The 20,474-nt window shown below is 37.4% G+C and overlaps 1 protein-coding gene across 1 annotated transcript in view; it reads right to left on the bottom strand.

Moving 5' to 3' along the window:
• Window positions 1-20,474, bottom strand: part of SOX5 (SRY-box transcription factor 5) — a 550,850-nt gene that overhangs the window by 13,194 nt on the left and 517,182 nt on the right. Inside the window, exon 11 of the mRNA XM_077774502.1 lies at window positions 15,021-15,166. Within this exon, the coding sequence (XP_077630628.1) occupies window positions 15,021-15,166 (146 nt within the window). The remainder of the gene's footprint in view (window positions 1-15,020; window positions 15,167-20,474) is intronic.

The following is a 20,474-nucleotide window of genomic DNA, read 5'->3' as shown; positions in this document are numbered from 1 at the left end:
AACATCTTAAAATAGCACGTACATCAAAATGGTAACACTGGCACATTTTAAAATCCCTCATTGGCAATAAATTCAGAAGAGTTTAAGGAACTGAGGTAAGGGCGATCTTACAAAGCCCAAGTGGTTATATGGTAAATAAGTAGTGCTGTATAAAAATATAGTGATTACATGGCAAATAATTACCATATAATTCCATATGAAAATTGATCCTATAGTAAGTAAAAGTTTAAATTCAGCTCTTATGCATAGAGGTACATATAAATCTTTATGTGGGTAGGAGTCTAGTCATATACTGAAATATCAGAAGAATGAGTTTAATTTTTTTAAATTTTAAAATGTTTTATTATTTATTTATTTATTTCTGAGAGACAGAGAGAAACAGCATGAGCAGGGGAGGGTCAGAGAGAGAGGGAGACACAGAATCTGAAACAGGCTCCAGGCTCTGAGCTAGCTGTCAGCACAGAGGGGCTCGAACCCACAAGCTGTGAGATCATGACAAGAGCCAAAGTCCGACGCCCAACTGACTAAGCCACCCAGGCACCCCAAGAATGGGTTGAATTTAAGAATAGTTCTCAAAAGGAGTGCCTGGATGCCTCAGTTGGTTAAGCCTCCGACTCTTGATTTTGGCTCAGGTCATGATCTCACGTTGGGTTCTGTGCCTACAGTGTGGAGCCTGCTTGGGATTCTCTCTCTCTCTCTCTCTCTCTCTCTCTCTCTCTCTCCCTCTTTCTGTCTCTCCCTCTGTCTGTCTGTCTGTCTCAATACATAAATTAAAAAAAAAAAACTTTAAAAACAAAACAAAACAAAACCAACAACAGAATAGCTCTCAAAATTTTAAATTCAACCCATTCAGGTATATGAGAGGAGAAAGAATCAGCCAAATGTTATAAAGCACAAAAGCTGGTACATCGAGAAGATTCCTCTAGTCCTGAACCTTCCCATCCCACCATCCCCTGGTTGTTCCCTTTCCCAGAGTCCACCTCTGCACTGTCATGTCTAAAATTCAATGATTTGAGATTCTGTTCCTTGGGTTAAATCTTTCTCTTCTTAAAAGCCTCTTTTCAAATGTGCCGATATTACTCAAAAGGTAATATTTTAATTCTTAAGTCCTTATAACTAATCTTTTCTTTAAAAAGGCAGCTGAAACAAATCAGGCACAGTTTGATATCAGGTAGAAAGGGGATAAATGGGAAGATGTTAAAAATGGGAAACACTCAAGAAATTGAGTTTGGGGCAGCAGAAAAAAATGCCGATTGGCAAAAGTGATAGTTTTTCCCAAATTTAGACTCTTTGTCCCAATTGATTTCAACAAAAAACACATTAGTCAAGAACTTGTACATAAGAAGAACATCTCATGCCCCCACTTTAAGATCAGTGTTCTTGAATACAAATCCAGTACAGCACTTTTACTTTACTTCCCTTCAATACATCTAAATGCTGGTCTTCTCTCCCCTGCTGTTGTTTTTTTTTTTTTTTCTTTCTATCAGAAACAAAACATAAATGAAAGAAAAATAAACACATTTAAAGAAATACTTGCCAAAATTCTGAAATGCTCTGAGTAATCTCAGGGTAGAAGGTGCAAACATACCAATTACTACAAAGTAGTCCAAATGGAAAGGCTTGACGGTGTTTAAATAAGGACCAAACAAGATGACCTATATGCTTTCTCTCTTGAATAAAGCTAGCAATTGGAAAACAACTAGATTTCCTTTGGAAAGATGATTCCCACCTGGCTAATCAAATCTTAGACAATTATGCAGGTTTACTGATTTCAAGGGGAAACATTAGGTAAAATCTGTTTTGAAAAATCTTCTGATCCTATGTTGACTTGAAAGAGGATTCAAATGAATTGTATCTCCTCTATAGAAGAAGAAAATAAAGTTTTAGATCATATAGTTTTTTGGGGATCAAATAAATGATAGTAAAATCCAGCCTTCAAAGAACTATTATTAATGTGTTAATATTCACTTAGGCAATTTGGCAGGTAGCTGGTCTTGGGCTCTGTGGCTTATTCAACTGACCTACATAGTAGAAAACAACACATTGTATTGTTTGTGCATGACACCAGGGAATCAACAAGGAAAGCCAAGTAATATCTAAAGAGAGGTGAGCAATGACTTGATTAGAAGTAGTCAGCAAAGATCGGTATGTTCTGAATGGCAAAAGACCATAGGGATTTTTTAAAAAATGTTTATTTATTTATTTTGAGAGAGTGAAAGAGAGGGAGGGAGGAAGAGTATGCACACTGCACACATGTGTGCGAGTGGGGGAGTAGCAGATAAAGAGGGAGAGAGAGAATCCCAAGCACTGAGATCCCAATCTCTATACTGAGAGTGCAGAGCCCAACAGGGGTTTGGTCTCACGAACCATGAGATCATGATGTGAGCCAAAATCAAGAGCTGGACACTTAAGCAATTGAGCAACCCAGGCATCCCAAAAGATCATAGGGACGAATGGGAAGATGCCATATTAGAAAGTATAGAAAATTACCCATATAGAAAATAATGGGTTTGGGGATCAGAAACATCGCATCTTAATCAAACTCTGCTCTATATATTAGCTACGTTATTTTAGACAAATCAATTATCCTCCCCGAGTCCCAGAATCCTATTTTGTAAAATGGGGCTTAAATGTAATAATAGATTCTCATCAACTTAAAAATTAAGATATATATACTTTTAATATTAGGGAAATATTAAATAGGGAAATACTTTTAATATTAGGGAGATATATACATATATAAAGTATATATATAGATATATATACACTTTAATATTAGGGAAAAAGTCAATGAGGGAAATTGAAAAAAATAAAGATTTTTTCTAGCATATATGAATTACAGGAATAGTTCAGTATCAGTAGTAAGTAACTTGTCATGGTTACGGTCTTTTATTTTCTATGGCTAGAGTAGTGGACAAGTACTCATTTAAAAGGAGAATTTTGGTAACAACTCTAAAAATTGTTTAGATTTTTTTCATTCCTCTTGTCCATCATCTACAACGATGGGTCTAATCTTTTTTTATTTTCCATTTGATGCTCAGACATGATGGCTAATAAGCTTAGTACATACTTAAAGTGAAAGTTTCTCCTATTCCATCACTTCAACCTACACAGAAAATAATTAAAAAATCACTATTTATAAAGGCTCAAATGGACATCCTGTTTTGGTATTTCATGGAGCAGTCAAGACAAAACAAAAACCCCCACAAAAACTCCATTTTAGAGGCTTTAGATATTTCCTTAGTTACCTCATTCAAAATTAAACAATGCATGAGTAAATGGTTCCTCCATTACTCCTTGAAATTGGGATTCATATAAGTGATGAGTTTTGCTCCCTAGCAGACACACATACACAGAGAGAGATGGGCTGTGGATCAGCTATCATAATGGACATCCCTGAAATAAAGCTCACAAAGCTATAAAACTCATAAAAAGCACATGCATGAAATGACAGAATAGAGTGTGACTGTCAAATGTTGACTCAGTAACAGTTAAACCCCTTCTGGCTGCACTTTTTTTATGGTCTACTTCTATACTAATGACACGGGAGGAAGAACGAAACAAAAAAGGGTTTTAACCCTCCAATTATGTGAACCTCACAGACCACCAAAGAAGATGAAAGATTATTTACAATGTCATAATGATTTATCATTGGAGATTTTTCTCATCAGCTTAAGTAAAATATAAAGAAATAATGCATATGTCTATCCCCTCAACCTCTCAGTTACACCCTTGCTTATTGAGAATACCCTTTTTATAAAAAATATTTTTAAAAAATTTTATAAAAAATATCTACACACATAATCTAAAATTTTATTAAAAAATTTATAAAAAATATCTACACACATAATCTAAGAGCACAAATGGGAGAAAAGGTTTTCTTGTAAATTGTATATAAATTATATACAAATATACAGTCTCTCTTTGTGTGTGTGTGTGTCTCTCTCTCTTTCAAACACACACACAGACACACACACACACACACACACACACACTTCTCTCCAAGACTAACAAAAATTCAAGTTGAAGAAATTACTCTCTAATTTTACTCTGGCCAAATGTAAATGTATCTACTAGGATATTCCCAGACACGTTGGTACTCTGAAATCTGGTAACCCTTAGGAATATTTTCCATTCATTTTCTCCATCGGATAATCAATCACAGAGATATGCAAGCAAAGGGGTTGGAAAGGTCCATAAATGTCCTCTGATCTACTTCTCACAAAATCAGCCTTATCTAATCTTGATGTTTTCTTTTTCTAAATTCAGAGATTCCCCTAGTGGAGAAAATAATGAATTAGAACGCATAGTTTTGCTCCACAGTCTAAATATTTTAGCCAAATAAGTATTTTAGCTAAATTTTTTAGAAACTTAGTTTTTATGTTTTAAAGTTTTTATTTATTTGTGTGAGAGAGAGAGACAGCGTGAGCAGGGGAGGATGAGAGAGAGAGAAAGGTACAGAATCTGAAGCACACTCCAGGCTCTGAGCTAGCTGTCAGCACAGAGCCTGACACGGGGCTTGAACCCACGAACTGTGAGATCATGACCTGAGCCAAAGTCGGACAGCTAACCAACCGAGCCATCCAGGTGCCCCGGAAACTTAGTTTCATCAGCCAATCTGATCAAATTGAAATGTACTGGCAGATTACATTTTCTTTAAAAGGTATTTTGAAGTTGAAGATGAAATGGTTTTGAAGGAAACACACAGTGCCTATGAATTCAAGTCTTAATCTACATGAATAATTTTCCAAAACTTGTAGATAGAACTGCTGAATACCTATTTATGATTTTTAAAGAACTGATTTTATTTTAATTTTAATAATTTTTATTGTTTATTTATTCTCGAGAGACAGAAAGTGCAAGTGGGGGAGGGGCAAGCTCCAGGCTCTGAGCTATCAGCACAGAGCCCAACGTGGGGCTGGAACCCACAAGCAGTGAGATCATGACCTGAGCTGAAGTCGGAGGCTTAAGTGACTGAGCCACCTAGGTGCCCCAAGAACTGATTTTGAAGTAGCAGAAATAGTAGAAAGCTAATGACCAATAATTCAGATTTTCATGAAAGAGGAGAGAAATTTGACAAACAATGACCTGAGCACTTAATGTATATTTCAGAAAAGACAGAGCTGATGGTTATAAAAATTAGCTAAGAGCACTTAGAAAAGGATGAAGTGACAACAGAAAGCTAGTATGGATTTGTTAACAAAAACAATGCTATAATGACTTCAGTTTATTTTTCTATAGGAATTAGAATATAGACCAGGATGCTCAATGGCCATAAGGTTTTGGGCTTTGAATTATGTTCCTGTCGATATTTTATTGTCATGATGGAGAAGTTGCGTGGGGCCAATGAAAAAGAAAATTGAATGAGGTGGGTAGAGCAGATCAAAAACGTCTGTAAGTATCTTAAGAATTAACCTATTTAAAAAAGAATCAGGGCCTGGTATTTGTGAGAAAGGGATAGAATTTGACCATATGTAGTCAAGAGATACAACACTGACCAATGGTCATAAGTTATCAGGTGAAAGATAATGAACCACAAAGAGTTGCCTAATAGTCATAGGTCTCTGTCCATTAAGTGAGCTGCCTGAAGATGTAAAAAAAGAAAAAAATTCCCTTTTTGGGGATTTTTGACTATGGGTCATATGACCACTTGCCTAGCATGTTAAAAATATGGAAGAAGAAATGCAACATCAGATGACAGGCTGGACTCAAGGCCCTTCTCATTTTTTTTCAAACCTGTAATTCTACCTCTTACTTTACTAGACACTCCCTAAAAACAAAATTAATACATTGTGACCAATGTATAAAACTATACATATTTTCTCTCTCCATAAATGACAGTTTTCTTAAGTGTTTTTAACTTTCAAAACTTAAGGACATTCCACTTATAATGGAGAATTCTACAATCATTCTATTATAGTCAAGGAAGAAACTGCAAATTATGAAAAAAAATCTATGGTTATTGAGGTATATTTTGTGAAGAGGCTGTCAAATAGCAATCAAATTTACTGATTCGGGTACTTTGTGAAAGACACAGTTAGGTACCCAAATTCAACATTTCTAATTTAGTCCCTAAAACTGAACAGTACTGCCAGGGAGAGGCCTGGGGGTATAATGCACAAAAAAAGCCACTCAAAGGAATCTGCAGAAAGCAAATCAGTCACAAAGAAGGTACACAGGAATACTGCCGTGGCAAAATATTGGCCCTTGCTTATTTGTCGCACTTGTGCTTAGGATGTGCACATGTGGAAGAGGGAAGGCAGGAGAAGAGGGAAACTAAGACTCAAGTTTTCAAATGTTTGTGTATGTGGTCAGCATTCAACCAAAGTCTAAAAAGAAAGACTGTTATATTTCAAAGCAGGGCAGATTTAGACACCGTGCACACCAAGGTAAATCCAAAGGCCTAACATGAGAAGAACAGGAGGCCAAAAAAGCAAAATAATAGAACTGATAACTGACACAGGACATCCAGTAGGTGGGAGGGCAGCATAGATACAAACACAAAACCTGAATATTGTCTGATATTAGTTGTTCTATAAACAATGGGTAACTCAGTTATGGAGCTACAGAAACGTATAGCATTTTTCTCTTTAATTTTTCCACTTCATGGAATAAAAGCTATAAAACTGCTAGCATTCTTATGAATGTAGCCTCAGTAGCCAGTAGTACCCACAGTTAAAATAAATGTAATTGGACTATCGTAAAGAGTCATGGCTTGGTTCAGAAATACAGGGTTGAACAAATAGAAACAGGCACACTGGAGTTACAGTTCACTTTTCAATTATCCGTGGTTGTTTTAAGGGAAGGGAGAGAAAAAACACAGATTAGAATCGATATTTAAAATCTCAATGTAATCAACAGCTAAACTCTCACGTGTTTTATCAGCACCGCTTACGAGAAGCAAAATAAATAAATGGAGTGTGTTCTTTTTGTTTTCCTGGCTCATCCTCTTGTGTGTGGTGAAAGAAGAGAGACCCAGGGAGGGAGCTGACACGGGAAAAACAAAGAATTGGAAGAACAATGTACAAATTATGGAGAAGGTGGCTGCTTAAGTAAGATTTTTGGAATAAAGCCTCAAAACTGTACTAAATAATACACATGACCAACACTGGCCCATGTGCTAATCAACAGGCACTGGGTACTGTCTTGAACTTCAGCCCAGTCCATTAGAAGAAGAACTTCAAGCCCTAAGACCTTGGGTTAAAAACTGATCTGTCACTGAAATTCCTGTAATCTCCAGCCTCATTTTTTTATTTTAAAAATAAAGACGGGACACTGTTTTGCTCATATTACGGTATGAGATTGAAAGCTAATGTGAAATCACTTGGAAAAGGGTAAAGCACCAAAAAGAACCCATCAGTAGCCATTATTATTCCTATGACTCATAAGCAAGTCTTCCTCATTTGTGGGGAAAAAAAAAGAGAAGAGGTATGATTCGAAAGATCAAGGAGATCCTTGAAATACATGCTAAATTCAGAACATTTTCCTCGTAATTTTTAATCTGTTGTGGTAAAGTAGTTTGCAATACACAACGACGGAGAATATAGCATATCTAGTAAATATATGAAGGTAACTGAAAAAAAAACCTATGTCTCTAATTATTTCAGTGCGTTAATGTTTAAATGTCTTGAAGATGGCTACCCCATCTTGGGGATGAGGAAACAACCAAGGGAGAAGAGATGGAAAGACCACTCTTAATAGAGGTTTTTGTTTTTGTTTTAAAGAACATTTCTGGTGCAACAACAGAAATGATTCTTACTTTCCTTACAGGAAATTTTTAAGATTGGAAATGTGGGCACTTGTATGTCCGTTTACAACGCCATCACCTTGGCATGACTACTGCGTATTATTCTTCTAGCCTCTTTATCTATGCAACATAGAAATATAAAAATATCTAGATCGTTCTCTACATGGTGTTTTCAAACTTGCTTTTTTCAGGAATACTATTGTGAGTCTATCCGCATGTCTTTAAATGAACAGACAATTTCAATCATCAGAGAGGCCTGTGGGTGTCTATCCGAAAGCCCAATTTGGCATGCCCTGTGTGTCTCATTTTATTGGACCATCCTGCACTAACCCCTCTACCAGAATGATGTAAAGAACACAAGACTCTCTGTTTGAAAACATGCACAGCTTTTCTAGGCTTGAAAATTAAACCATAAAAAGTTTACTGGAAAAAAAAAACCTTTAAAAAGCTCCTTAAAAACTCACACCATAATTGCTCCCCACCAAGCGTGGGCACTTGCTAGCTGCAAGTTGTGGCACTGTGACAAATGTAGCAAAACTGAAAGCGGGCTATACTAAGAGAAAGAAAAAGTCTTCCACTGGCCATCTGTGAAAATAAGGCATGTGGCCATTAAATGCAGAGGCTGTAAATATACACAAACTCCATGAAGCAAATGGCAAAAAAGGACTAAACTTCAAGCTCAAACAAATCAAAATGTTTAATGCATAGTTACCACTGCTGGACGAAAACAGCTCTGATCTTTGCAGTCTGCAAACTCGGCATGTATTTCAATTAAATACCCCCAAAAAGAAAAGAAAGAAAAAAGAAAGAAATGAAAAGACACAGAAGAAAACCATCTGGAACAAAAGGCTATAGACAGCCCATACTCAATTTCTAGAAACAAACAGCCCCTTTAACTTGCACCAGCCTGTCGAGAATGTCGATTGGAATTATTGAAAGGCTGACATATAGAGTGATGGATGGGTGATGACATAATACCTATTTGCCTTTTTGTCATGGTCTTTGAAAACTGGCTGCTCTGTGCTGATAATATTCACTAAGGGGTTTTCCTCTCTCCTCCTGTCCCATAAGAAGTGTTCCCTAGCTAAGACACTCAGAATTAAGAAGGTTTTATGAATGAAAAACAAAAGAAAAGAAAACCTAAGGATCAAATGCCAACTTGCACATAAAAAGCTGGTCTAGATTTCCTAATAATCAGTTGCCTAGAAAGCAGTCCCCTATCCATTTTATATAAATTTTCAGAATAGAGAAGGCTCTAATTATAAAAAAGCAAGCATTCAACATCAGATTTTATGTATCTTTTAAAGTTATGGAATAATTAATATATAAATGTAGGGATTAAAAATAATACTTTTATAAAGAAATAATAATTTGTGTTACTGTAGTTTTTCCTAGACAAATTCTAACCAGCAGACTTAAAAGTTTGGGGGCTTTTTTAAAATCCCACATGCATGCTCACACACAACTCAGCCTCCCCCCTCAACCCCCCAGGTATAAAGCTCCTGCTTTGCCACAGTGCGGCGATGATCTATCTCACTTCCTCGTGAAGGATTTACCTAACATGCCTTCCTCCTTTGTGAAGTTTTTCCTCTCAACACTGAAAGAGCTAGTTCTAATTTGACTTCTCTAATTCATTTTGGCTAAAGGCAACATCTACAAAAGCCATCCATAAATCATTAATTAATTGTAGTATCTTCCACTGAATGCAGACGCATGAGTTCCTTCATAGTCACTTTTTCAAGTGTAACCTGTAATTCACAATTCCTTACATGCCTTGTCCTTATCTAAGGGAAGAAGCATGTGCTAGATAATGCTGAACAAGATACACCGTGTCAGTTTCTGAAGAGTTAACACTGCTGGCCCCATCCATCAGAGGGCCAGCGAAGCATCAGGAAAGAATGATGGATGTAAAATTATTACAGGGCTGCCATCTGATACACTTACTGCCATTTGTAACTAATGCTGAGACTGACACACTTTTTTTTCATTATTAAACATCCACATTAAGTCAACATTGGTCACTGTCATTTCATGTTTGGCATTCCGTTAAAGGGAAAGGAAGAAGTTGACAACAGCAGAGAAAGAGGAGGTTGCAATGGAAGAGTTTCCAAGTGCCAGAGTAATAAAAATTAACGTCTGTTTACAGATCAGTCTATACGATATTTGCAAAGGCTTCTTATGGGTAGGACTGATGAGTGAAAAGAGAAACTGCCATCGTTACTGAATAAAGTATTGTTTAAAATATACCTGTTATTTGCTAAATTTTCACCACATTAAATGGACATTTGCAATGACTTTTCACAGAACCTCAGAAGGAAAAGTAAGGCATTTTGTCAGATGTTCTTATTTGCAGTAATAGATGAATTCATAGAATAGGTAGGCATTTAGATTTTAAGTACATTGTAGGCAATTAATGGATAAACTCTCTACCTTAAAAAAGAGATGCGCACATCTGTATGTTTACTTTTGTGAGTGGCATCTGTTTTATATATGAAAGGAGTACCACAGCTAGCCTTAACATGTAGAATGCATGTGTGAGAACACATATTCATTGGTTTAACCTGTCACCTAAGCAACATTTTCATGTATGTGTGTGCACATGCTTATGTGAGATTTAACTCTTTATGGCCCACAGACAAGGTATGAGGCCCTGGACATGTAATGGTATAAGAGCAAAAGTAGTTAGATGACCACAAATATAATACAATCAAAACAAACTGGTTTTATGAAGACAATGTTTGAGAGCTTTGATTATCACTTTTATAATGCAGCTGTGGCTTTCAATAGTCTTTTCCTACTCACTAGGCATTCTGGTCCTTTTCTTCTCTGCCAACATAATCTTTGATCTTAAGATATCCCTTGATCTCTAGGGGGATGAGATCCCTAATTCAGTTCCAAAATATCATTTCTGATCTACTTAAGGCAGGTTCTCTTCCTCTGGCCAGTAATTGACTTAAAGGAACGCAAAGGACCTATTTCTATCTGAAAGAGATGTTTGTGGAAGTTAGCTTGAGGGGTGCAGTAAAACATCTCTATGTGAATAACGTAAGAAACACTCCGATGTGAATGAAGGAGGGAGGAAAAACATCTCTATGTGAAAGAGGACCGAAAACAGCAAAGAGAAAACTCCTTCTACTTCCTGAGTTGGCATAGTTGTAGGTACAGCACCATTTTATGACCCTAAGGGAAAAACTAAGAGAATCACAGAGATTTCAACCCTGACATTGTTGAGCTGATAAACTACGCCCTGAACTGCCTACTCCAGAACTTCATTATGTATTAAAAATTAATCATTATTTGTCGAAGCTACTGTGTTTAGATTTCCTGATGCATGTAATGAAACACATGTCTACCAAACACCATAGCATAGGCATCATTCTCCTAGGTTAACTACACTGGGGGTGAGAGAAATAAGCAAGGACATTTCTGGTCTATTTTCAGTCAGGTGCATTGGGTCAACTGCATTTCAGCAAGGTGCACTGGATTCCTACTATATTAGTACTGCCTGGTGGTATCAGGACAAAAACTGAGGTCTTTGTGATTTCCTATTAACTATGGCTACCTTCAAACACAAGGTCAGAACCCGAGTATGTAGTTGATCATATGGTCAAGAATGTGCCAGGCGGGTGTTAATGAAGCAAAGCAGGAGGTTTTTACAAACCAAATGTATGAGGGTCTTTCTGATTCTTTCTACCTGAGAAGATTTTTTACTCATCCATAACACTGATCTGTGAAGAGCTATGTGATAAAAGATAACATTATACGAATATGCAATCAGGCTATAATTAACCTGAAATGACAATTATAAATAACACTGTGTCCCAGAGTTTCCAAGAAACCTGACATACACAGTTTTTGGGTATGTTGAAACACTTCCAAGAAAAGTAAAAAATGAAAAATCTTTTAGAAGTCTTCAATTAAAATGTGTTTTAGTAAAAATGACTTTCATTATGTGTTTTGGTGCATATTACTAGAAAACATTTGTCCCTGTCTTCACACCTCTAATTGTTTTTACTACCAATTACGGCTTTTCAGAACTACGACTCTCTACTTGGGACGACCATGTTGGTCATTTGAAATGTGGAGAAAAGTTACTGTGTATAAGGTTTGCGTACTCAAGGAAACACATCTCCGCTGCAGGATTCCAACGATCTGGGTCTCAGGTCCTCCTATCACCTTTCGAATAGATGGGAGGCGTCAGGCTGGATTTCTTCTCTTTTACCCTTTCCTTTCTCCCAGGTCCTTTCTCTCTGTTTCTTCCGTTTATCTCCCCCTTTCCTTACATCTCACATACTTTCTGGGCTTTGGAAATTGGGAATATTGTGTTAGTGAGAGAAATATTCTTTTGGGATTCACATGATCTGATACAGTGCAGAAATTTATCATATATCCTGTTTTTGTCTTTCAAACAGAAACAAAAGTCCAAACCAACTACTGATATACCTATGCTTTGGCCATGGATAAAGTTGGGCAGTTATAAAAACCTATGAAAAAGGTAGGTGTTAGGAAATTAACAATGGGATAGGTAAAGTGATGTCACATTATGCAGAAGAATAAGCAGCCACCTTTGTCAACTTAGGTACAGAAGTGATCTGATATGTCAAATAAAATGGGTGGCGCTTTTATTCACTTCCTACAAGTAGGCTCATACACATAAAGATGCCATGATTGACAGTTAAAATAATAGTGTGATTTAAACTATATACTTCATAAAGGCATAGAACATACTTTCTTTTTCAAGCACACAATACCACCCCCCCCATACATAGCAGATGTTAATTAAAGGACATAATTTGACTTTATCTCATCCCCAGGAGTTGCACATAGATCAATCATTAATATTGTAGAAATGACACGCTAGCTAGTTCAACAGGAAAGGGCAAGTACAGTTGATACCTGCTTCTGGTAGAGCTTCAGGAATCACACTTCAAAAATCATGGTCAGGTATCAAGGTGTCATTCAGATCTGTCTGCTGAAAATATTTACTTACACCTTATAAAAGTTTGTCATGCTATTACAGTAATGGAACTATTTCACTTTCCTATTTTAAGATTTTCACTTAAAACACCATGAAAATATAAGACTGTAATGGTGAATGGTGAAGAGATTTGGGAAGGACAACATTCTTGGGACTGGAGACATCTTATTTGGCCAACAGATTTGGGCAGGTATTACGTCAAAAACAGATTTCCAAAAAATTCTAATTCTACGAAAGAGAAAGGAAAATTGAAGGCAGTAGCTTTCAACAAGAGGCAACTCTCACTCTTGCAACACAAATAGAGAAGGTGCTAACCAGAGAGATGAAAGTACGGTTGTGGAAGTGGAACAAGAAATGGAAATAAAGTTCCCTAACAATGGACAACTATGGAGTAAAGTGAATGCAGATGGCTCCATTCCTGTTACTTAATCAAAAGGCTGAGCAGAGTCACTGGAGCCGGCATAAAGTCACGTGTTAGAACAACAGCTGATCTGTATTAGAGAAGATTAACTCGCAGTGCCACGGTGGAGGGTCCAGGATTATTTTATGCACTTCCATTGCCTTACAAGCCGTCAGCACAATTATTGCCCTCCGATCTGAATGACTGATCTGTAACCACAGCTAAACAGCATGCTGCTTAGGGGCCTAGGAGCTTCATGAAGATGAATTTCCATACCATCAAAGTGCTTTTAATGGGCTCCCTGATCCAACCACAAGGCCTGTTTTGCAAGTATATAGAACTCAGGATGAAGGCTTCCTGTCCAAAAGGATTTGGTCGGTTGTCACTTGACAATTCCCAGCCAGCACAGGGGAGGAGAGGGGGGAGATAGGTAGAGTTGTCTCTGCTTTGGAGGATTAAAAAAAAAAAAAAAGGGTACAGATGCTTGCTGAATGCAACCAACTGCTGTATCCACAGCTGAATTCAATGCGCTTAACAAATAACGGCAATTTAGCTATGCTTGCGAGGAATAGCTTGAGTCACTTTGCATTAGCATCTGGCTGAGTGTTAAACTCATTTCTACATGGGGAGCAGAGAAAAGGAATTTCTGTTCAAGCATCCTTTCAAGAATGTTTAAATATTTGAATATAAATTCCTTTATGCTTGCTATCATTCCTTCTTAGAGCTGTCACGTTGCTTTTCCCCCTTCCCTTCTGGTGCTTAGCTAGAAAAATTTTGTGCCCTTCTCGCCGCACCAATGTCGCTCTTCTTATGTCATGTGACTGCAAAGGATGTATACCTAACCATGCTGTGCTCTCCCCTCCAGGAACAAAGCAGAATTAAAGTCATTGCTCCATTCTTTGACCTATGTTTGGACCAAAGAAAAAGTACAGTTGTGACAGGATCACACATATATTTCACTTTCACTCTGCAGATTGTGAGCTTAGAGACTGCACATCAAATTCCATATAAAACCTGGGAAACCAGAAAGCTATCAGATTAGCAATCTGCTCATTCTGGACAATACTGTTTGACTCACAAGCTTCCCATGATGGTTAACTTTCAAGTTGTTGCTAAGTAGCTGATCATTTTTTCCCTCTTATTTACTGCGTCTCTTTAGCTATCGGACTGTGAGAAGGAGACTCAGTAACACTTAAAAATTTCAATTCAAAAATATCACATATTACCAACATAAGTACATCACTCTGAGCATTCTATAATAACATAATATTTTTCTGAATAAAATACCACACAGCTTAGGCATAAGAATTTGAAATGTTTGTATCCTGGATGAATTCAGACGTTTCACTGGGCTTAAGCATAACAATAATGTCCAAGCTTTAAAAAGCACATTTTGTTTTATAATAAAGTCAGAATTTCTAATTGTGTGGTCATCTCAAACTCGACTGTGCTTTGCACTGGAAACATATTATGACAAGCTCAGGATCCTAGTTACTTAGACTAGAGGCGTGGGTATCATCCAAGCTTATGCTGATTAAAGAAGATTCAGGATTCTCAAATCCAGCTCATCCCCAAATATAAGTTAAGCATCTCTGTAGAGCAAAACTTTTACTCAGACTCAGATATTTCAAATGCCATTCCATTTTAATGGAAATGGATGGCAGACAGGGGGATATTAATTGTCAATAAAGTCTGGAGATGGATAGAAGAGAATTATAACTCTTCTCATTTGCAGATGGTTTTTATTAGGATGTGCATGGAGATTTTTCTGTATTGACAGAGGGGGTAAAGGGAGGGAGAACCATCATTCTGAGGATGGTGAGAAGGTGAGAACACAAGAAAAGGTTTTAGGTAATGGACGTAGTTTTGGAAAGTCAGGTATTTTATGAACTAACCTTTTCTGTGCGGCAGTTATTGAGACCTAGACTATTCACAACAGCCACTTTCCCATCAAGCACCTGTTGCTCCCGCCGAAGCTGCTCCTTCATCTGCCGAGCCTCTTGGATTGCCTTGGTGACAGCATCGTGGTCATTTAAATAACCTGAAGATGTGACAGAACAAAGGCTATGTTTTGTACAAAGGCATGGATAGCTTAACTTTTAACCATGAAAATCACATCCTTTTTGGGTAATGGCTAGTGTCTGGCTCATAATAACTTCTCAGTGTCCTTTGTCTACGACAAATGAACGAATGAGTAATTGATAATGACTGATTCACACAGTCATATGTGAACATGGTGCCAAGCACCTGTAATGCAAACACAGTATTTAGATGAAATATAGTTTTTTCCACATGCTTGGAAAGTTTAAAATATAGTTTTTAAATAAACTTTTTCTCAGTTATCTGAATGTTTTGTAGTGCAAAAATAAAGCCTATCTTTGATATTTTTTTTTCATGTAAGGATCATTTGAATGTTATCACAGGATATGGATATTGATGATTATCACTCTAATTATGACATTCTTACAGTATTCGAAAGATAAGTTTAGAGTTTGTACATAGCACTATTAGGTGTGTTATGTACAGAAGGAATAAATCATTATTAACTAAGTGAAAGGGGATCATCCGCTACCCTTCCCCCCCCCGCCTAGTCCATTGATGGTGAAATAAACCACAGGTGGCAGTGATTTGCTATGGATACAAACTTGTAAGAGGCTAAATTTCAAGCACGGAATATAACCAAACACCTGTGAACTGTACGATAAGAAACTGTGGCTACTGAAAACTCCACTCACGTTGAATTCACACTCTTCATAAGATGGTCAAATGACCCAACTCGTGTCTATAGCTCCATTATCCAGAGTTAGTTAAAAAAAAAAACAGAGAGAAAAGAAAAATTGCCAAAATAATTTCTTTGAAAGAAGAAGAGGTGTAAAGAGCAAAACTAATTTTTACCTTAATTTTAACACTGGTCACTTATTTATTTGACACACATCGCTATGATAATCTGCATGACTTCAGGGTAGCATACCGATGGGAAAACACTGTTTTGTAAATATTGAAAGGAAGCTAATATATCATCTTTCACTCTCCCTATCTTTTAACTAGGGCATAAAATGGCATAAACTGAATCTATAATATGAAATTGCCCAGAAAAGGGACTTGTTTGTGACATGAGGCTAAATCTAACCAGATCCATTGGTGAATTGTGACAGATGGAGGGACTGTGAGACAGAAGGCAGGCACTAATCACACATAAAATGACCGGCTTGCCTCAACATGTTCCATGGATTCCAGCAAACTTTACACCCTAATCCATTTTTAGAACAAAAAACATCTGGGCCATAAATCCTCTAATCTGCCAAAACACGCTATTAAATCCCATGATTTGTTGAAAAACACTAAGATTAAAGAAAGGAAATATAAAATGGCTAACTGCCGTGTTAGGAAAGTGTTATTAATACTCTTTCTTTGTCTCAATTATGAATGTTCTGGTACTAAAGAGCCTTGTCTAATCATGTCAGATTACACATCCTCATCGTATTGCTAGACTCTTCTATCTGATCTGCTGATTGCCAAAAAATATAGAATACTTTCTTGCTGCTTAAACATTTTTATCGAAGAAGCTGATGTCAGATTAGTGCAGTGCTTCAGTGCTGGAAGGTTTCTAAATGATCCCTGCTTTCTTCCCACCCCCTTGCTATGCTCAGACTAGACCTCATCCTCTGATCTCGTTGAGGCAGAAAGTTAAGTTAGGTCCAGTGTAGGTGACAGAAAGGGGAGCTTTGAAAGCTACTTACATGTTTGGCTTTTCAGAGCTAAATTAATTGGAACTTATTCAAAGAACAAAACCCTCTTCCTCATTATAAATACAATACGAATCAGAAACAACAATTTAGACGTAGGTCAAGCCTTTAGGGTTAGTGTTTACTTTAAATTATGGTTGTTTTTCACCTCCTATTACCCTCGACGACCTCCTGTCTGGGTTCTCCTGAACAAGTTTTCTTAACATACTATTCTTGAACTTATTCTGTTCATGAACACTACTACTCTAGAAAGAAATACGGCTCTTATATGACAGCGATGGTCTCAGTATATGTTCGTTTAGTGAAAGATCTGAAGAGGATCATCCTGATTTTCCTATTCTCTCACCACTGCACATCACCCCATGATGTGCAACCTGGCATCATGCAGTCTATCTAGCTTCTCCAGAGCACAAATACATTCTGAAATGGTTTGGCACATGGCATTGAATAAAAGTATGAATTGTTTATGTTTTTTGGGTGCTGCCAAGATAACATTGTGCAGGAAAAAATGATTAATATAGATGCAGAAGGGATACAAATTATATGGGGGTGAATAACTGACAGACATATGTTCTGTAATGTTTATTTACAGTTTGAGGTGTGTATTCCTGTGCAGGTGGAAATGGGCATCTACATTAAAAGAAACATTCTTGTTTTTAGACGTTCTGAAATTTTAACTAAAATCCTATATGAAATCTAGGATTTCATACAGGAAATGAAATTTCATACACAAATGAAAACATTTGTATCTGCTGTGTCAAATCTTAAAATCACTTATATATTCGAGTTGAATCATAGCAGGATCGTTTGCTACTTCTTTACGTTTTGTTTTCATCACAGTCACCAAATTACCAATCTTGCTGATTCCCTCTCTCTTGGCAAATGGCCTCCGCTTCAATATAAGGTTTAGTTCTCACCTTCCTGCCCCACCCCACCCCACCTCGACTCCTACTTCATACTCACTTAAAATCTGTCCCCATTTCTGCCCATTGACTTCTCCTGCTTCAGGGAAAGCGGTACCTCAACTTTCATTCAAGGCAAATCCCCAAAACTCGTGTTCCAGATTTCTGTACTTCACCATTGGTCATTCTCTTTCACATTTCTGTTATCCATATCTGAACTTCTCCACCATCTCTAACCACTTCAGCTTTTGTAAGTACTCAAGTTTCTCTACCTGAGACAAGCCAATAAAGTCTCTCTCAAATTTGTGTTGCCTTCTGTTTCCAACTCTCTCTCTGTACCTTCTAAGATTCTTACCACACGCCTCCCATTCCTTCCTCACTCTTCCATTTCTGCTGCGATCTTGTTTCTGCTCCTTGCTCTTTTAAACGGCCAAATCCAAGGGACACTAGCCGTGCCCTGCAGAACGACAACACTGACAATCTCCTCACTCCTTTCTTCCTTGTTTCTCCTCACAGAGCAGGATCCCCTTTCCTATCTGACTTCTCCATCTCCATATCCTTGTCTGAGATCTGTTCTTCACCTCTTCCTTAGATTTAGTTCACGGTTACAATTTTCAGAAAGAGTTTGCATTTTGGAGTTGGATAAGCCTGAATGAAAGTCCCAACTTTGTCACTTACAAGCTATATAAATTGTACATGTTGTTTTACGTTTTTAAGTCTCAATTATGTTATTGGTTAAATGGAGATAACATCTACTCACTAGGTAACATAAATTTGTGAAAAGTAAATGAGTTACGACAGTCATGCATAGTGGTCCATGAGAGTTATTCACTGTCAGTTTATTTATAAAATGGCATAGTGAAGAAGGTAGGATTTGGGTACTAGATTCAGAAGCATCTGGGTTTCTATTTCTTGGAAAGTGTGATATTTGCCAAATTAGAACACTTAATGTCATTGGGTTTCCATTTCCATTAACTATAAAATGAATGTACAATTGATGAAATTATACATCTTGTGAAGGAATAGGTAACATTTGATACCTGAGGAGGCAGTAAAAAAGGTTAATTCCTTGCTTTTTCTTTCTCTTACATTTTCTCTATATGCCCACCCTCAGCAGTCTTATTGTATGGCATTGACCATAATGATAAAATCTGTGAAGGGATATCATTTCTTGTGGGTCCAGAGGTTCAAGGAAAAGGAGTAATGCCATCAGAGTCCAAAATTCCCCCCAAATGATCACTTGATATATTTTATTCTGCTTCTTTATATGTTTAGGCACCAACTGCATCATAAGATAAGATCAGAAGGAGGGTATGTACTTCAGAGAGGTTTGGTGAACCTCAGTCTTAGGAGGGAAGTGGGAAGATAAAGGTCAACATGGCTTCCAGTTAGGACCTCAAATGAGATTTGGAGAATTTAGGTTAGGGATCATTAGTGTAAAAAGTTTATAAGATCCTGCAACCTTTTAAAATCACCAATTTGGGTTTTTATGCCTTGGTGTTTCTTCTTACTCACTACCAAAAAAAATTCTCGAAATTAAAAAGGCCCCTTTTATATATTTCCAGGGGCAGAAAAAAAGAGGGGACAGCCTGAAAATAACCTGTATTATTTCATGTAATTCTTCCGTCAACCTTACATTTGTTCCATTGCAAAAATGGTAAATGGTATAATATTACATCTATTTAAAGTTTATATTTTTAAAGGGGTTTACTGTTATTAAATTCCATGGTCAGCTGCACTAGGAAACCCATGAACAATCCTAGGATAAAATCAAAACAGAAAGCGTATAGGCTGCTCCACAAGGAAAGAAGTGGTCAAAAGGCTGAAGGAAAAACAGAAAACCACTTATAACAGGTTGAATTATGTTTCTCTGAAAAGGTATGTCTGTGTCCTAACACCGGTATTTGTAAATGTGACCTCATTTGGAAATAGTCTTTGCAGACGTAATTATATTGAGGATCTTGAAATGAGACCACCCTGGATTTCAGATGGGCCTTCAATTCAATAACTGGTGCTCTTAGAAAGGAAAGAGAGAGAGATCTGACACAGAGACACAGGGGAGAAGGCCATGTGAATATGGAGGCAGAGCCTGGAATTATACAGCTGTAAGCCAAGAACACCAAGGACTACCAGAAGCCACAAGGAACAGATTCTTCCTCAGAGCCTCCAGAAGGAACTAATCCTGCCGACATCTTCACTTTGGATTTCTAGCCTCCACACAGTGAGAGAATAGATTTCTAGTTTAAGTGACCTGGTTTATGGTAATTTGTTGTGGCAGCCTTAGAAACCAAATACCACAACTGGTCTAAATGCACTCAAAAGTCAAGGGTGATCCCAAGTACTACAAAATATCTGCTACCGATCTCAATCCTTCCTATTTTTAGATACACGTATCTGTCTACCAAGCTTCTCTACTTGTCTGTCTCTAGAGTATCTGAAATTGAGCACAGAATTCATTGTCTTCCCACTGCCTCACCCTGTTCTTTCTACATTCTGTATCCCTTTCCAGTGGCCCATTCCGTCACCTGAGGGATCTCCGTTACCCAATATATATAACAGGCAACCAAGCTGTGAGAGTCATGCCTCCTCCTCAGCTCTCAAATGTGTGTCTTCTCCATCCCAATGGTCCCGCTTTCACTAAAGGCACCTCATCTCTCACCTGGGCTAATGCCTTAAACTCTTAACTGGTTTCCCTATCTTC

The sequence above is a fragment of the Crocuta crocuta genome, unplaced genomic scaffold (assembly GCF_008692635.1).
Source record: "Crocuta crocuta isolate KB4526 unplaced genomic scaffold, BGI_CrCroc_1.0 scaffold176, whole genome shotgun sequence".
NCBI lineage: Eukaryota > Metazoa > Chordata > Mammalia > Carnivora > Hyaenidae > Crocuta > Crocuta crocuta.
Note: the sequence above shows the minus strand (reverse complement) of the source record. Positions and strands in the feature narration are given on the sequence as shown.